The following is a 20,196-nucleotide window of genomic DNA, read 5'->3' as shown; positions in this document are numbered from 1 at the left end:
GAATTCTGGTTTTCAACACATTCTTGAGTACTATGATCGACTCAAAGCTCCCCCAACCCACGGGGCACGCTTGCACTTGCTGGTTGCGTTTAGTGTGAGCAGCTACATGCAAGTCACAACCTGTTTCAATTGCTCTTTCCAAGTTTTGTTTTTTGGCTCATGCATGATCTGACGTGCACTTGCACATATACACATTCAATGTGATCACACCCTAAAGAACAAAGAGAGAACTTTGAATACATATATGAATGATGCAGAGGCAATATAGATGCTTCTCTTAAAAGGGAGGGGGGTGATCACGTCTCCTTTCACCACTGATTATCCGAATAAAAGCCTTCTGCAATGAAAAACCCACGGGTTCAGCAGGCCCCAACAATGTAAAAATGTTTTTCTAATAAAATTGATTGATATGATAACTGAGCTTATCATGTGCTAAATATTATCTTAATGCATCCTTATGCATCCTTAATGCAACCCTTATGCATCCTGTAGTTTAGAATTATTGTGAGGCTGATTTGAGATGTCTGTGTAAATATTGTTAACTCATGAACAAATTTTATACATAATTTGAATTTATAATTTCCATTAATTTGTTGGCAGGTTTCAATGCAAGCTGGGCGATTGCTAGCGATCTGTACAGACCGATCTCGGAGAGTCACATCTCGCAGGTAGTGGAGCTGCATCAATGCTTGAACACCAATTCACTCGGCCAGCTGTGGACTTCGTCTATGCCGTTCCTCTATCCCTTCATTGTACAGTTCAGGTACAGTACCAACAAAAAAATTCTTAGTTCAATTTTCACCTTGAATAGTGGCTGATTACAGTAAATGCATTTATGTATACAGAGTTTGTGAAAATGAAAATATTGTTTACAAAACAATACTATTATTATATTTATTCTAAAATAATTATCATTATCATTAAAAATATTTATCAATTATTAAAACAATATTATTGAGGTTAAGTGATATCAGGTAGAAAGCAATAATAGAAACAGATGTTCCTTTTTTAATTTCGACCATATGATTTGGTGATTTTTTATGAAATCGTATGTACTATTGATGAAATTTGAACTTTAATTCTGAAAAATCTAGAAGGAAAATTGGAATTTGAGCTTCCAGGTGCACGAGATTGATATTTTTAGAATTTGGGTGCAAAATTTGGAGATATAATCATTCCAGTTTTTTCGGTATGCAATCCACAAGTTGACATGTATTGATGTGAACAAACGAACAAACGAACGCACGAACAAACACAACCCTACTCTCTCTTATCATACAGTTATGATGACTATACAAATGTACAGTACCACTACCTCTGTAAACAAAGCCATAGTGCATGACAGATGGTTGATCGTGACGTCAGCACAGGTAGGGTTCCTACACCAATAAAAACAGTAGCTCATATAGATCAGCTGAAATTAACAAATTTTTATTGGTGTAGCAGTATTTATACAAATTTTTATATCTGTGTTGACGTCACCAGAATGCAATACGGCATTGTTTACGGAGGTAGTGACAGTACTCGTCCCGTAGCTTTGACTTTGTGACTTTGAAACGGCATGATATTCCTACTTTTCCAAAAACATACGCTCCAGAGAACCTAGATCCCTAGATGGAGGAAGCACCCTACTCACAGAGATTCTTCATGAATGAGAGAGTTGCAACCAAGGTACCTAGAATTCAGGTACTCTAGGTACATTGGTTGCAACGTATCACCAATAAAACAGCTGATGGGCTGTTTTGTGCTAAAATGACATCCAAAAATCTTCTTGTGTATCTTTTGGATGCAACACGTTGCTTTTGAGAAGATACAAAGAGCATCTGTTGCTTATCGAAAGGTACATATTAAAGCTTCTTGTGTATCTTTTCGGATGCAACACGTTGCTTTTGAGAAGATACAAAAGAGCAAAAGAGCATCTGTTGCTTATATAGTGAGGTCCACGTTATAATGACAGTATGTGATTGACTTTGATGTTTCTATCCTTGTCTATCATTCGACAAAGCAGGTAGTACTATCCTTTTCTAGCTCCGCAACGATGCCAAATCTGTTTTTGACAGTGTAGAAATATAATTAATTAAGGCAGAGAATAGGCAACGCTATTCTTCTATCTTTATCCACTGCCATTATAACGTGGACCTCACTGTAGGTACATTGGATTTAATTAATTGATTGAAATAAAATAGAAAATCAGGTGACGAGAATTTAAAGTTATTCAAAAACTATATTGAGGATTTTCATCAATACAGTGTATTTAAGGATTAGAGAATAATATTTTCTATAAAATATATTATATTGTATTCTAGAATACATTGCATTCTAGGTTCATTAAATTTAATAGATAGGAATAAAGTAGAAAATTGTTTGTCAGTTTATCAGAGATTGACAATGGTGTAGTAACCGAAATCGGTCTTTCTAAGTATCAATAAATCTGTGGTCTGTTTACAATTTCTTAGTCTTTTTCATTCAACAATGGAAAATCAGAGCTATTAAAAAAACAATTTAAGGAGTTTCATGACACCCACTGTTGCAAAATGAATAATATATTATCAGATGTACAATATGGAAATATTCCACTACATCTCTGAGTCTAAAGTTTAATGTTTTTTGGTTTGATTTCAGCCTGATAGCAGCAGGCGTCACATACGTGATGGGCAAAAACGTCGGACGCGACCGCATACGCAAACTGAAGCCGGCGCACACGAAACGCGGCGTATGCATGCCACACACGCACGCGCACACGCACACACACCACCACCATCACAACAACAATAACAACAACAACAAGTGTTCATCTAGTTGTTTGCTGGAGCCTCGCTACAACAGTGGATCTCAAATCGACTGCGCAGGATCCAGCAAAGGATTGTTCATGGGACTGCTATGTCTAGTTGCGGGGATCGTTGTGATTATTATATTCTTGGTGGTGAAGGAAGATGAAGGATTTCCGACTGAAACTTTGTTCTGGATGACTTCTGGGACCCTGGGAGCCATACTTGCTATCAGTCTTGTGATGACTATCATAGGTACAGTACTCGTTCATCCTATTATATTAAGCGAGCAATTTCTGTATATCTGTTTATATTTTTATATCTGATTATCTGGTTGTCTGGTTATTTATGTTCAAAGGATCTCGAAAACGGCTCTAACGATTTTCACAAAATTTGGAACATATAGTAGGTTTATGATATAAAAATTCGATTGCACTAGGTCTCATCCTTGAGAAAACTCGCTGAACGACATTAGAAGGATAATTCATCCTTGGCTGAAACAGCTGATACTTTCGTCGTCTGTGGATAGTAAAAAGTGGGTCGATGTCAAATGAGGCAAACGACAGAAGAGACCAGCGACAGTCGAGACCAGCGACGGTAGAAACCGGTGACATTCGAGGCCAGCGACGGTAGAGGACTCCTGAAAAAGTGGCCTCAAATGTCGTCTGCGTTAGGCGACAGTTGAGGCCACTCTAATTTTTGTACAGCCCCGACAGTCGAGACTGCGACGGCAGAGGACTCCTGAAAAAGAGGCCTCAACTGTCGCCTGCGCTAGGCTTTCCAGAATGGTAGACAGCACCAAAAGAATATTGTCATTTAATTTGTATGGATTTACCAGCAATTGAATAATATCCCATTATTCCTTCCATATTATGAATAAGTATTGCAACTTTACAACTGTAAATAAACCTTAGTTGCTTCAACATAAAAAACGAAATTTTCAAACTCATAAATACCTTTTTGATACTTTGATGTCAAATTCTCAGTTCATGATAGATGTAGGATATTATTCTATGAATCAATATCCTGTTACAAATCAATAACTTTTATCAATTTCACACATTCACATTTTACATTTTTTTGATCTATATATACATTGAGCTTTTCTCATAATCATTATAAAATCTAAATCTAAAATCTCAAAAAACTAAATCATTATAAAATGTATTTTGTCTGGAATCGCAGTAGGATGTGTCCTCAACTGTCGCCTGCTGCAAGCGAGTCTCTAATTTTTGTACAGGCCCGACAGTCGAGACCTGCGACGGTAGAGGACTCCTGAAAAAGAGGCCTCAAATGTCGCTTGCGTTAGGCGACAGTTGAGGCCACTCTAATTTTTGTACAGCCCCGACAGTCGAGACCTACGACGGGAGAGGACTCCTGAAAAAGTGGCCTCAAATGTCGCCTGCGTTAGGCGACAGTTGAGGCCACTCTAATTTTCGTACACTCCCGACAGTCGAGGCCTACGACCGTAGAGGACTGTAAAACAGTCCTCTACGGTCGTAGGCCTCGAATGTCGTCGGTCTCGACTGTCGCGCCCCCGTAAAAAGTGAGCGATTAATTCTGTGGAAAATCAAAATATCGCATCCCCGAAATTCATAAGCTGACATATAGCCAGCCTGTAAAATATAAACACGATCATTTTAGAGAATTGTGTTCTGTTTATCAATAAATGAAAATAACGAGCGAAGCTCGGTGCCCCGATATTTATTTGTTTAATATAGCCGTAGAGAAAAGATAGCATGCAAAGATATCCCATGGCTTGTAGAGTTCAATCAAAGTTTGGAAGTTTTGTATCAAATTTTGTTTTTGTGTATCAAGTCGAGATGATACTGTATCATGTGTGGTGATAATGTATCATGTATGGTGATACTGTATCATTTTGTGGTGATGCTGTATCATTTATGGTGATTCCACCGAGAAAAGATAGAATAAGAAGATATCCCTTGGGTATAAGTCGTTTATGTTCCAAATTTCAAGCCGATATTTGTTAACTCCAGCCGATTACTGTCGACTACTGTCTATTACTATTGATTTGGCCGGATGAAAGAGTACTGTAATAACGGCACAGTATGAGAAATTACCAGCGTCAAATAGCTTCATGAGAAAGAACTACGTGGACTATTGGCTTGAGTATCAGTAAAATTTGGAACAAAAACGCCCTATACCATGGATATCTTATGCTATTTTTCTCTATTCTCATACTTAATTATCAAATAAATTACAGCTGTTAATACTAAATTATTTACAGGATTGGCACAAATCAGGAAGTTGTCACACTCGGACAGGTCGCCGACACTTCTGGACAATATTTTGTCGAGTGTGACCTTAGCCATGGGTGATGGCACACTGTTTTCATAAACTTTGTGGCTCATTAACAGGACAGGACAAGTAAGGAAGCTGTCACACTCGGGACGATCGCCGACACTTCTGGACAATATTTTGTCGAGTGTGACCTTAGCCATGGGTGATGGCACACTGTTTTCATCAACTTTGTTGCTCATTTACAGGACTAGCACGAGTAAGGAAGCTGTCACACTCAGGCCGATCGCCGACACTTCTGGACAGTATTTTGTCAAATGCGACATTAGCCATGGGTGATGGCACACTGTCATTCATCAACTTTGTTGCTCATTTACATGATTGGCACAAGTAAGGAAGCTGTCACACTCAGGCCGATCGCCGACACTTCTGGACAGTATTTTGTCAAATGCGACATTAGCCATGGGTGATAGCACACTGTTATTCATCAACTTTGTTGCTCATTTACATGATTGGCACAAGTAAGGAAGCTGTCACACTCAGGCCGATCGCCGACACTTCTGGACAGTATTTTGTCAAATGCGACATTAGCCATGGGTGATAGCACACTGTTATTCATCAACTTTGTTGCTCATTTACATGATTGGCACAAGTAAGGAAGCTGTCACACTCAGGCCGATCGCCGACACTTCTGGACAGTATTTTGTCAAATGTAACCTTATCCGGGGTGATAGCACACTGTTATCCATCAACATTGTTGCTCATTTACAGGACTGACACAAGTAAGGAAGCTGTCACACTCGGGTCGATCACCGACACTTCTGAACAGTATTTTGTCAAATGTGACATTAGCCATGGGTGCTATCACACTGTTATTCAACAACTTTGTTGCTCATTTACAGGACTGGCACAAGTAAGGAAGCTGTCACACTCGGGCCGATCGCCGACACTTCTGGACAGTATTTTGTCGAGTGTGACCTTAGCTTGATAATGGGTGATATCACACTGTCATTCATCAACTTTGTTGCTCATTTACAGGACTGGCACAAGTAAGGAAGCTGTCACACTCGGGTCGATCACCGACACTTCTGGACAGTATTTTGTCGAGTGTGACCTTAGCCGGGGTGCAGTTGTACAGTGTGTTCGGACTGCTAGTGGGTGCGAGCACACTGGTGACGGCTGAGATGCACAGTCAGGAGCAACGTCAGCACATCATGCTGGTGATAGTGAGTGGCCTGCAACTGTTGCAGTCATGTGCGCAGAGCACGCTGATTGGCGAGGCGCTGCGACGTGTGTCCATCACTAGACATCAGTTGCTGACGAAACCTGGGCGGCAGGTGAGCAATTATTCAAATCGAAATTCATTTATTTGTCATTAAAGTGATCATCATCAACTGACCTGCAAGGATTAGGCTATTGCCTGTTCTGACTTTGTGGTAGATGATTCCATAGAAATCAATTGAAAAGACCTTGAAACTCATATTTAAGAGCCTTTTTGAGAGCAGTAGGCTTTTAAACACATTTCCAAGATTCGATTTATTGATGATTATTCGATTTATTAGTGTATTATACGGGTGTAGGCTATGTACTCATGAATAGAGAATATATTGTATTCTAGAATACATTACATTCTTGGTTCATTAGATTTTTTATAGAAATAGTCTACAATAGAATAGAGAATAGAGATATTCAGAAACTATTTCGAGTTATACAATATGGTAAAATTCCATTACACCTCTGTGTCTAATGTGATTTTTATTAATGTTTTTTGTTCTAATTTCAGCCTGATAGCAGCAGGCGTCACATACGTGATGGGCAAAAACGTCGGACGCGACCGCATACGCAAACTGAAGCCGGCGCACACGAATCGCGGCGTATGCATGCCACACACGCACGCGCACACGCACACACACCACCACCATCACAACAACAATAACAACAACAACAAGTGTTCATCCAGTTGTTTGCTGGAACCTCGCTACAACAGTGGATCTCAAATCGACTGCGCAGGATCCAGTAAGGGATTGTTCATGGGACTGTTATGCCTAGTTGCGGGGATCGTTGTGATCATTATATTCCTGGTAGTGAAGGAGGATGAAGGTTTTCCTACTGAGACGCTTTTCTGGATGACTTCTGGGACCCTGGGAGCCATACTTGCTATCAGTCTTGTGATGACTATCATAGGTACAGTTCATTATTTTGTTTAATATAGCCGTAGCAAAGATAGAGAGAAAAGATAGCATGCGAAGATACCCCATGGCTTGTAGAGTTCAATCAAAGTTTGGAAGTTATGTATCAAATTTTGGAGTTGTGTATCAAGTTGAGATGATACTGTATCATGTGTGTTGATAATGTATCATGTATGGTGATACTGTATCATTTTGTGGTGATGCTGTATCATTTATGGTGATTCCACAGAGAACATATAGAATAAGAAGATATCCCTTGGGTATAAGTCGTTTATGTTCCGAATTTCAAGCCGATATTTGTTAACTCCAGCCGATTACTGTCGACTACTGTCTATTTCTGTTGTTTTGGCCGGATGAAAGAGTACTGTAATAACGGCACAGTATGAGAGGTTACCAGCGTCAAATAGGTTCATGAGAAAGAACTACTAGGACTATCGGCTTGAGTTATCAGTAAAATTTGGAACATAAACGCCCTATACCATGGGATATCTTATGCTATTTTTTCTCTATGCTCATACTTAATTATCAAATAAATTACAGCTGTTGATACTAAATTATTTACAGGATTGGCACAAATCAGGAAGTTGTCACACTCGGACAGGTCGCCGACACTTCTGGACAATATTTTGTCGAGTGTGACCTTAGCCATGGGTGATGGCACACTGTTATTCAACAACTTTGTTGCTAATTTCCAGGACTGGCACATGTAAGGAAGCTGTCACACTCGGGTCGATCACCGACACTTCTTGACAGTATTTTGTCGAGTGTGACATTAGCCTTCTAGTGGGTGCTATCACACTGTCATTAAACAGCTTTGTTGCTCATTTACAGGACTGGCACAAGTAAGGAAGCTGTCACACTCGGGTCGATCGCCGACACTTCTGGACAGTATTTTGTCGAGTGTGACCTTAGCCTGATAATGGGTGATATCACACTATCATTCATAAACTTTGTTGCTCATTTCCAGGACTGGCACAAATCAGGAAGTTGTCACACTCGGGCTATCACCGACTAATTTGGACAGTATTTTGTCAAAATTTAATGTGACATCAGCCATGGACGCTAGCACACTGTTATTCAACAACTTTGTTGCTCATTTACAGGACTGGCACAAGTTAGGAAATTGTCACACTCGGGTCGATCGCCGACACTTCTTGACAGTATTTTGTCAAGTGTGACCTTAGCTTGATAATGGGTGATGGCACACTGTCATTCATCAACTTTGTTGCTCATTTACAGGACTGGCACAAGTAAGGAAGCTGTCACACTCGGGTCGATCGCCGACACTTCTGGACAGTATTTTGTCGAGTGTGACCTTAGCCGGGGTGCAGTTGTACAGTGTGTTCGGACTGCTAGTGGGTGCGAGCACACTGGTGACGGCCGAGATGCACAGTCAGGAGCAACGTCAGCACATCATGCTGGTGATAGTGAGTGGTCTGCAACTGTTGCAGTCATGTGCGCAGAGCACGCTGATTGGCGAGGCGCTGCGACGTGTGTCCATCACTAGACATCAGTTGCTGACGAAACCTGGGCGGCAGGTGAGCAATTATTCAAATCCAAATTCATTTATTTGTCATTAAAGTGATCATCATCAACTCACGTGCAAGGATTGGGCTATTGCCTGTTCTGACTTTGTGGTAGATGATTTCATAGAAATCAATTGAAAAGACCTTGAAACTCATATTTAAGAGCCTTTTTGAGAGCAGTAGGCTTTTAAACACATTTCCAAGATTCGATTTATTGATGATTATTCGATTTATTAGTGTATTATACGGGTGTAGGCTATGTACTCATGAATAGAGAATAAATTGTTTTATAGACTTCATTAAACATTGCATTAATAATAGCTGGTAGCTGGTAGGCTACTATAAACGTGTTGATTGACAAATACATTCATAATATTTTTTTCAAAATATTATTATGAAAGTGTCTTCTTCTTCTTCTTCTTCTTCTTCTTCTTCTTCTTCCTTCTTCTTTTTCTCCTTCCTCTCCCATCTTCTCGACTTCTTCTGTTCACTTCTTTTCCTGTCGTCTTCTTCTTCTTTTGCTCACCTGTCTTCTTCTTCTTCTTCTTCTTCTTCTTCTTCTTCTTCTCTTCTTCTTCTTCTTCTTCTCTTCTTCTTCTTCTTTTTCTCCTTCTTCCCCTCCTTCTTTAAAACTTTCTCCTCCTTCTGCTCCTCCTCCTCTTTCTCTTCATCTGCTCTCAACTCAAGATCTCCGTGTAGCTCTCTTTACTTTTAGCTCTCTTTATCCTTAATTTTTTATGTCTGAATACATTATTCTTAATACATTATCATATACGATATTGTGGAGAATTTTATTCTCTGCAATATTGGCTCACACCTAAATTCAGCTACGATGCACTTTTCTCAAGTTATAGACAAAAATAGAACCGAAAACATTCCCAGTGAAAATTAGAATACACATCCATTTTCACAGCTTTCCTTCTTCTCTGCTCTACATTAAATAATATACTATTTGATATGGTTCTGTAGAGAAGTTTATCCTCTACAAAATTTAATATAAACTCAATTCACCTATAATGAACTGTTCAAGAGTTGTGAGCGAAAAACAGAATCTGAAACATTTTCAAAAACTTTGATCACACATTACACTTTCTCAGCTCTATTTATCCTCTATTTCTTATGTTTGAATAAGTTATATTATACCAATTTGTAGAGAATATTCTCGTCTACAAAATCGGAAATGTCATAAATTTTGCTACGATGGGCTTTTCAAAAGTTATAAATGAAAAACTGGACCGACTACCGATTTTATGATCTGAGATTTTGGGCTTCGGAAGCTATCAGTTTCAAACTTCCCAGTCAGTGAGGAAACTGACTGCAGAAATTTAGAGACCGTACGCTTCTGCCACCTAGTGTCAGAAAATGTAACTAGAACTTCAAAACCCGAACCACTTTGTAACATGGTTTCAGTTTTAAGAAAATTACAGCCTTTAAACTCAGTTAATTGAAAAATGTTATTGAACAAGAATTATAGAGCATAACTTCTTCTAACAAATCGTACCAATATTTAATCAATAATTGTTCTATTAAGCCTATAAATATTGGAATTCAACTAGAACTTCACAAACCGAACAACTTTGTAACATGATTGCAGTTTTAAGAAAACTGCAGCCTTCAATCTCAGTTAATCGAGAAATTCTATGGTACAAGAACTATAAAGCATGAATTCCTCTTTCAAATTGTGCAGATAATTGCTTAATTGTGCCAGTATTTGACAGCAATTTTTAGAAGAAACTGAAGAGCTGTAGCCTATGGTTCTCGGTTCAAAAAACCCTTCCACAATTTAGCAGTTCGTATCAATTTCTCAAACTTTTGAGAGTATGATGCTATATCTAAATCGATAGAAATTATCATTTTCTAAAACTTTTGTCCCATCACATTTTCACGTTAAAGCTACGGTAAATTCACAATTTCAATAAAACTAATGGACTGATTTCCTGTCTGTGCTGGTATTATCGCTCAGCTCCACGTAGTTCACGCTTCTCCCGCTAGATAGCGCGGGGGTTCCCAATCTGAATTCTAGCAGCCTGGCTCACAGCTCACAGCTTCTTGAGTTGCTTTGGCTTCAGAATATTGGCATCGTGGACAATGTACCTTCTTCAGTTTTTCGCTTATAACTTTTTAAAGGAGCATTATGAACAAATCTATTAGGGAACAAGTTTTCTTCTCCTTTATGTTCTTCTTCGTCATCTCCCATCTTTTTTATTTTACTTATATTTCTCCTTCACCTATCTTCTTCTTCTCTTGTTGTCTGCCCCATCTTCTTGTTCATCACCTGTCATCTTCTTCATGTTCATCACCTATCTTTCTCTTCTTCTTCTTCTTCTTCTTCTTCTTCTTCTTCTTCTTCTTCTTCTCTTCTTCTCCTTCTTCTTCTTCTTCTTCTTCTTCTTCTTTTTCTCTTCTTCTCTTCTTCTTCTTCTTCTTCTTCTCTTCTTCTCCTTCTTCTTCTTCTTCTTCTTCTTCTTCTTCTTTTTCTCTTCTTCTCTTCTTCTTCTTCTTCTTCTTCATCTTCTTCATCTTCTTCTTCTTTTCCACTCCTTCTTCTCCTGTCTTCTTCTTTTTCTCCCTTCCTCTTCCATCTCGTCTTCTTCCTCTACTTATTCTACTGTCTTCTTCTTTTCATCCTCATGTCTTCTCCCTTCCATTCATATTTCCATGTTTTTCCTACCTCTTCTTCTTCCTCTCTCTTCTCCTCTTCTTCTTCTTCTTCTTCTTCTTCTTCATCTCCTTCTAAGTCTTTTTCTTTTCCACTGCTCCTCCTTCATTTTGTTCTCTTTCCCTCTTTTTTCTTCTTCATTTTCTCCCTTTCCTTCTCCTGTCTTCTTCTTTTTCTTCTTCATTTTTCCATCTCATCTTCTTCTCCTGTCTTCTTCTCACTCCTCGCCTCCTTTTTCTTCCTTCTTGTCTTCTTCACCTGCCCACTTCTTCTTCTTCTCCTTCCTCTCCCATCTTCTCTACTTCTCCTGTCCGCTTCTTTTCCTGTCTTCTTCTTCTTCTTCTTTTTCTCGCATTATTGTTGCTTTCGATACATGTTAGCAAAAGAAACCGAAGTAGTAAATCTCTAATCTTGTATCCTGCATCTATAGTGAGGTCCACGTTATATTGGCAGTATTTGATTAGCAATGGTATTGCTATCCTTGTCTATCATTCAACAAAGCGGATGGCGCTACCTCCTTCCCACTTTGCTCTGTTTGCCAGATCGTCATTTAAAAATGTAGAATTAATCATTGATTACCGAAATATTTCATCTTAATAATGAAAATTCATTAAGAAATTTTTGAAAAATATAATTTCTTGATTAATCAAATACAATAATTGATTATTTTGAACGAGAATGAACAGTTAATTACATCAATAAACCTGTATCAGCTACAGTCTATAGAATCAAACATTAAGAGAAATGCCAAACCGTCGACTTGAATCTTAGACCTCACTTCGTTCGGTCAACAAATAATGTAGTTCTAACAAAATTGGTACATAAATAAAGAAATTATAGCTGTTTAAAAATAGGGAGTGACTTATCAGAAACTCTGTAGTATCCTGTATCTTTTATTCTGTATCTAGTATCCTGTATCTTGTATCCTGTATCTGTATCTTGTATCTTGAATTCTGTATCCTGTGTCATCTTTAACCATCAATTTCTGTGTCGCATCCAGGTGATAACGTTCCTGCTATGCTGCAATGCCACGCTGTGGGCTTTCGACTCGTTCGTCACACAGAGCTGGCTGAGTCAGGAGCTGCAGCTTCGCTTCCTCGGAGTCCTGGCTTGGGGTGTCCTCTCCAGGATATCTCTGCCTCTCCTCGTCTTCTACCGCTTCCACTCGGGGGTTCTCCTGCTGGAGGTCTGGCAGAGGGCCTACAGGAATGGGCGCTTAGATAGTGGCAATTGACAAAGGAAGACGCGCCCCAATAAACGGTAATGATTCAATTTTACTTGCAAACATTCACATGAATATTAATATTTTGATTGAGTATTTTAATAGGGCTACTAGATTGTTCAATTCGTATTAAGATTGACATAATGCCGAAACTAGTATTCAAGTGACAAGGAGTCGTGAAATTAATAAAATATTACAAAGGTGCTAGTTATTATGTATATATATATATATATATATATATATATATATATATATATATATATATATATATATATATATAAAAGCGAAATGGCACTCACTCACTGACTGACTGACTGACTCACTCACTCACTCACTCGCAGAACTAAAAATCTACCGGACCAAAAACGTTCAAATTTGGTAGTTATGCTCAGTTGGCCTATATTTTAACTCTAAGGGTGGTTTTTAAGGGTTTAAAGTTCGTCTTTTAGCATGTATATTCTTCTTATACTCTTAATTATAATTGAAAAATGTCCATACCATATGCTAATATGGAACTATAATCTAGAGAGAGTACCTCTTCGAAACAGTTGTTAACTGGTAACTAAATTAATAATTTTGTCAGGTTGGCATTAAGTTGAGTTGACTTTGTTAGGTTGGCACCAAGTTGAAGATTGAAATGCATTTATCGCGGAAAAATTGATTGGGCACTGCTACTTCAATCAGAGCTATTCCTGGAAATATTATATTACTAACCGTCAGGCTCGCTTTGCTCGCCATATCCGTTTAGTCTGGACCCCCGACTGGATCGTCCTAACATATGATAAAAATTGCCATTCCAAACTACTAACAACAGGGAGTGTCGCAGATGCAAGACGATCATGAAGACCATCAACGTCAAGAACAGCAGAGAATGTTGACAGAGCTCGTGAAATGTTCATGAGGAGCCCTCAGAAATCACTGCATCAAGCATCTCGTGAAAGTGGTCTTTCACGTTACTCTGTTGAAACGATTCTTAAGAAAGATCTCAGTTTTAAACCATGGAAGCCACGAGATGCTTGACGCAGTGATTTCTTAGGGCTCCTCATGAACATTTCACGAACTCTGTCAACATTCTCTGCTGTCCTTGACGTTGATGGTCTTCCTGATCGTCTTGCATCTGCGACACTCCCTGTTGTTAGTAATTTGGAATGGCAATTTTCAACAGTTTTTGCATCCAGTGTTGCATGGATCCCTCGTTCAGCCCTCCACCACCTTTGTACTCGCACCACAGATCCCCAGACCTCATAACGAGCTGCTATTTTGGCTGGTTCTTTCACAGTCAAGAGAGGGGGCATTTTTAAACTGAGACGAAAATGAAAATTAGTGTTAAACACAACCTCAAGGAGTGCTCTATCTAACAAATGTAGCTTTAACAAAATTGGTTAATGAATAAAGAAATTATAGCTGTATACTAGTAGTTCTGTGAACAGTAGACCTCACGCAGTATTCTCATCCACAAGTACCCGATGTCAACTGTTTCAAATGTTAACAAACTCATTTCACGTTTGAATTTGTATTCCATATGATATAATTCATCCAGTTCCGTGATGATCTTTCTATCTGATGAAAATTAATTTTTTAGAATCAAAAATATTATAATTTCTTCAGCATTATTTAGTTCATTTGTTTATTTTTATTCACCTATTAAATTAGTTTTTTCGAATGTGAGGATATTGATACTGATGGGCACGCATTATAATACCATGCAATATATTGAATCCAAAGACCTTAAAGCTTCGATTAGACCAAATTTATTTAAAAAATGTTAATAACTCAATCCTTTTAGATTATATTAGATTGAACATAACTTATCATACACATGATGAACATATGTGTTTGTCAACTTCCGTTCAATCTAATAGAATCTATAATGATTAAGTTATAACCATTTTGTTAATAACTTTGGTGTAAACCCCAGCTTAAAGATGCATACCTCTTTGATTGAAACTAAAGACCTTATACAAATACAATAATAGACTGGCTTCTCTACACATCTGTGTAATCACATGTCAACTGATTTATGATGAATAATTCTATAGTCCGATTTTTACTCTTATATTGGCGAATGATGGAGGCTCCATTTTCCTTTTATATTATCCTTGAAATGCAAAATTTCCAAAAAACCTTGTATATACGTCGACGCGCAATTAAAAAAGGAACATACCTGTCAAATTTCATGAAAATCTATTACCGCGTTTCGCCGTAAATGCGCAACATATAAACATTTAAACATTCAAACATTGAAACATTGAAACATTCAAACATTCTAACATTCAAACATTCAAACATTAAGAGAAATGCCAAACCGTTGACTTGAATCTTAGGCCTCACTTCGTTCAGTCAACAAATAATGTAGTTCTAACAAAATTGGTACATAAATAAAGAAATTATAGCTGTATAAAAATAGGGAGTGACTTATCAGAAACTGTGTAGTATCCTGTATCTAGTATTCTGTATCTAGTATTCTGTATCTAGTATCCTGTATCTTGTATCCTGTATCCTGTATCTTTAACCATCAATTTCTGTTTCGCATCCAGGTGATAACGTTCCTGCTATGCTGCAATGCCACGCTGTGGGCTTTCGACTCGTTCGTCACACAGAGCTGGCTGAGTCAGGAGCTGCAGCTTCGCTTCCTCGAGTCCTGGCTTGGGGTGTCCTCTCCAGGATATCTCTGCCTCTCCTTGTCTTCTACCGCTTCCACTCGGGGGTTCTCCTGCTGGAGGTCTGGCAGAGGGCCTACAGGAATGGGCGCTTAGATACTGGCAATTGACAAAGGAAGACGCGCCCCAATAAACGGTAATGATTCAATTTTACTTGCAAACATTCACATAAATATTAATATTTTGATTGAGTATTTTAATAGGGCTACTAGATTGTTCAATTCGTATTAAGATTGACATAATGCCGAAACTAGTATTCAAGTGACAAGGAGTCGTGAAATTAATAATATATTACAAAGGTGCTAGTTATCCTCTATAACAGGAGTCTCCAACCTTTTCCATCCAAGGGCCACATTGTTAATTCTAGGGAGGCTTAGAGGGCCAATAACAAGGATGTACGTGGAATTTGAATTGTGGGGACACAAACGACGGGGGATTTGGGGGGTGTAAAATTATTATATTTCCATTAAAATAATATGAGGAGTTTTAAGTAGGTTTAATTAAATCACAGGAAGAAACAAACCAATTCATTTCATTTCAATACAAAGTCAAATCTATTGAGTGTAAAAAAGTCATAAGAAAACTTGAGAATGCATGAGTTTAGCAAGTTGAACAAAATATGATAACTTTCTCTAATAGTAATAAGATAACTTGATAATACACGAATTTACAATAAGTTACCAAGCTAAAAGAGAATATTTATATTTAGTGATAAGATTGCATTTGTTTTCCACTTAAAATGTCCGCCCATTTAGGATCAAATTTTGTGGTTCCAATCATAAAAAGTGATTTTAAATGTTCATGTGATAAGGAAGATCTGTATTCGGATTTAACAAACTTCATTTTAGAAAATGTCTGCTCACAATAAATTGTAGGTAGATCCAAAAAGAGAAAACATAGCTTCAGCATGGGTTTTTATGTTGTTAAAGTCTATTTCTGGGAGAGAGCTGTAAAATGGAAGTAGGTTACCTTCTTTGTGTAAATATATATTTTAAAAATCTGTTGCAATACCTAACTCTTGGCGGGCCAGACAAAATCTATCCGCGGGCCGAATGTGGCCCGTGGGCCGTAGGTTGGATCCACATTAGGAGTTTTTTCAAGCATTTTCAGACGGCGTTTTTTGAATTGGCAGAGCAGGAAGTTCTCTGATTGACTGATTAGATTGGCGCCTGGAAAATGTCTGAACGAACGCTTCAAAAACGTTTTATGTGGTCTGGCCCTTATGGAGAATAACTAGAACCCTTGGAATATTTTCAAAATTATATGACTAGTTTTGACGTTTGTTCATTCTCATGGAGAATGGAGAATGTCATTCTTGTGTAGAATAACCAAAATGTCTGAACTAGTACTGTATAATTTGAATCATATTACAATGGAACCAGTTATTCTCTATAAGTGAAATTACCATATCATAACTATATTCATATTTATGTCGAAACTAGTCGTGTTTAATTTTTAAATACTTCAAGGAGACTAAAGTCTGAGATATATTACTTTTAACATGAAGAGGAGAAACTCATTTCTCCCTTCACAGTTTGTAGCGTAGACACAGACAGACATCCTGCGCACAATTGGATGCGCCGTGTCATTTTGCTTCATGCTCTTGTGATGAAAACAATATTATACCTGCTGACCAGTATATGACTTGGAACATTGCCAGCAATAGCTGGAAGGGGAGTGTTGGTGCGTCACGTTGCAAAGCTCTCTCACACAGACACAAAAGAAGGAGAACGCTGCTAGGTAGTGGGAGTGATTAGTGGAGGATAGAGCATCGGACCTCTCCGTCTTCGAGAAAGAGCCGTGTAAGACCATGTCAGGCACGTAAAATAACAACTATGCCCACTACACCGGATCAACAGCGGTCTATGCCAGTACATTACGCGTATGGTACGCGTATGATACGGGTATGATACGCGTATGATACGCGTATGATGCCCGGTCAGAAGTTGTTGGGAACGCGTCAGTTAGCAAGAGAATGTAGCGGTGAACTGAACTGATTGTTCTGAACTGATTGTTCTGAAATAAAAACGTAGGGGTATAATAGAGGTAGCCTATCGCTTTCCTAGAGGAGTCAGTGATAACCAAGTGAGTGATAACTAAGAAGTTCAGTGGTGAAGGAAGAGAGTGTCAACCGTACCCAAAGACTTGCAGCTCCTAGTGATATTGTGATAATTCTATAGTGACAGTACCGTAATAGTTATCTAGTTACTAGTGTAGTTCAGTGATAATAATTATTATTGTCGTGACAATTGTATCAAGATACAAGATACAGGACGGTGATGCGGACACGCGAGCACGTGATACGGAACAGTGGTGAAGATACGTGATACGCGAACTGTGATACAGAGTCGTGGTTTAAGATACAGACAGTGATAGTGATGCATACTGTGTTGATGGACTGTGAATACTAGATAACTAACTGTGTTATAAGTGATGAATCTTTTATCAGCCATCTGGATAATTGTTAGTTGATTGAATTATTGTCTGTAGTAGAGTTGATTATCTGTTATTTTAGTGAGTCAATTCTTTCATTTATTCAGTTTGAAGTGGAATAAAGTGCAATTTAGTGTTGTCAGCTCATTCTACAGTTTAAGAACCCACTCTACTTTAGTAGAGTGGAAATCCGTAACAATACTCTTCAATTTTTCTTTCCATTACGAACTGCTTGTTAATGTACACTTGGATTGCGACATAGCAGTTTGAGTTTTATGATTGAAAGCTTTTATGATGAACTAGCCGTCAGGCTCGCTTCGCTCGCCGTATCCGTCTAGCCAGGGGGCTCCGCCCCCTGGACCCCCGACTGGATCGTCCAAAAATGAGATCAGCAGGCTCGCTTCGCTCGCCTGCATTTTTCATTTGAGCATTTTTATCATATGTTAGGACAATCCAGTCGGGAGTCCAGACTAAACGTCTGGTTAAACGGATATGGCGAGCGAAGCGAGCCTGACAGCTAGAAATATAATATTCACAGGATTGAAGTAGCAGTGCCCAATCAATTTTTCCGCGATAAATGCATTTAAATCTTCAACTTGGTGCCAACCTAACAAAGCAACTCAACTTAATGCCAACCTGACAAAATTATAAATTTAGTTGCCAGTTAACAACTGTTTCGAAGAGGTACTCTATGTAAATTATAGTTCTATAGTAACATATGATATGGAAATTTCAATTATAATTAAGAGATTGGGAGAAGAAGAATATACATGCTAAAAGACGAACTTTAAACCCTTAAAAACAACCCTTAGAGTTGAAATATTGCCAAAAGATTTCTTAGTGCGCCTCTAAAGGGCCAACTGAACATACATACCAAATTTGAACGTTTTTGGTCCGGTAGATTTTTAGTTATGCGAGTGAGTGAGTGAGTGAGTGAGTGAGTCAGTCAGTCAGTGAGTGAGTGCCATTTCGCTTTTATATATATAGAAAAGGATGCAGCGTCCGAATGCGCTCCACAAACTTGAGTAGAAGCTAATAGCTTTTAATGGAATGGAATGGAAAAAAATATTTATAGGCAGAGTTAGGACTCCTAACTTTTATTATCTTAATCATAAAAATCAGACTGCTATGTCGTAATTTAAGTGTTTGAAAGTGTTTCTTATTAAAACGTTTGTAACTATGAGCTAAGTGAAAAAGTTGATGAATATTGTTTCAGGGCGAAAGGAAGAGCCGCAAAAAAACCGAAAGGTGTGTCATCTCTGCAGACCATCGACCGAGGTTACCATGACCCAAGCTGGACGTATGTGCCACCCTATGGCCCATCCATGGCCCACGATGTGCCAGCCTATGGCCCATTCATGACTCATGACCCCATTCATCACCCTCAAGTACACTTTACCCCCACCACGCAGAAAAAAACCCAGTCTGTGTCACAGATGTCACAAACCGCTGTCATCCCCTTGTCACCAGGTGTGTCACATGGTCTATGAGGGAACGGTCACCCATCCAGTCAGCACACCGTTCCGCAAGGCGCCCTGGCATTCTAACCTTCATATGCTTAAGTTCTAGGTTGAGCCCTGCTTTACAATCAATTTCTGTTCTGCTTGCTAGAGAAAGAATAACATTGGTTGTTATGAGAGAATTCACACATCGTCATGGAAAGAATACTCACTTTTGAACAATTAATTACGACATAGCAGTCAGGTATTTATATAAATAAAAGTGTAAGTAGAAGCTAATAGCTTTTATTTATGAATACCTGACTGCTATGTCGTAATTAATTGTTCAAAAGTGATTATTTAACAAGCAGTTCGTAATGGAATCAAACATTGAAGAAAGAATACTGTAGGTTGTATGAGAGTATTCACACATCGTCATAGAAATAATCCTAGATACCATTAGTTTCTATGTTGAAGTTCACACATGGGCAGAAAAATAATAGCATTGGTCGTTATGACAGTACTCACACATCGTCATAAAAAATCGTCATAGAAATAATCCTAGATTCCATTAGTTTCTATGTGGAAGTTCACACATGGGCAGAAAAATAATAGCATTGGTCGTTATGACAGTACTCACACATCGTCAAAAAAATATATATACCATTAGTTTCTATGTGAGAGTTCACACATGGCAGAAAAATAATAACATTGATTGTTATGGGAGTATTCACACATCTACATAGAAAGAATAAGCACTATTAGTTTCTTTGTGAGAGTTCACACATGGGCAGAAAAAAAAACGTTGATTGTTATGGGAGTATTCACACATGGGCAGAAAAATAATAACATTGATTATTATGGGAGTGTTTACACATCGGCATGAAAAGAACACTATTGGTTATTATGAGAATTTTCACACATGAACAACACCTGAAACAAGGTACTTTAATCTCCAAGCATTGCAGAAATTGATTGGAAAGCAGGGCGCTCCAGTCTAGTTTATTTAAGGGTAATTTAAGTTTAAGTTTAGATTAATAC

At 38.3% G+C, this 20,196-nt stretch overlaps 1 protein-coding gene across 1 annotated transcript in view; it reads left to right on the top strand.

Moving 5' to 3' along the window:
• LOC111062380 (proton channel OtopLc-like) overlaps window positions 1–19,382 on the top strand; it is a 67,760-nt gene extending 48,378 nt beyond the window's left edge. The window contains exons 7-11 of the mRNA XM_039438627.1: window positions 601–763; window positions 2,623–3,023; window positions 6,066–6,364; window positions 12,402–12,661; window positions 18,933–19,382. Coding sequence (XP_039294561.1) covers window positions 601–763; window positions 2,623–3,023; window positions 6,066–6,364; window positions 12,402–12,635 — 1,097 coding nt within the window. The 3' untranslated portion in view covers window positions 12,636–12,661; window positions 18,933–19,382. The remainder of the gene's footprint in view (window positions 1–600; window positions 764–2,622; window positions 3,024–6,065; window positions 6,365–12,401; window positions 12,662–18,932) is intronic.
• Window positions 19,383–20,196: the final 814 nt, after the last annotated feature.

The sequence above is a fragment of the Nilaparvata lugens genome, chromosome 12 (assembly GCF_014356525.2).
Source record: "Nilaparvata lugens isolate BPH chromosome 12, ASM1435652v1, whole genome shotgun sequence".
Classification (NCBI taxonomy): Eukaryota; Metazoa; Arthropoda; class Insecta; order Hemiptera; family Delphacidae; genus Nilaparvata; species Nilaparvata lugens.
Note: the sequence above shows the minus strand (reverse complement) of the source record. Positions and strands in the feature narration are given on the sequence as shown.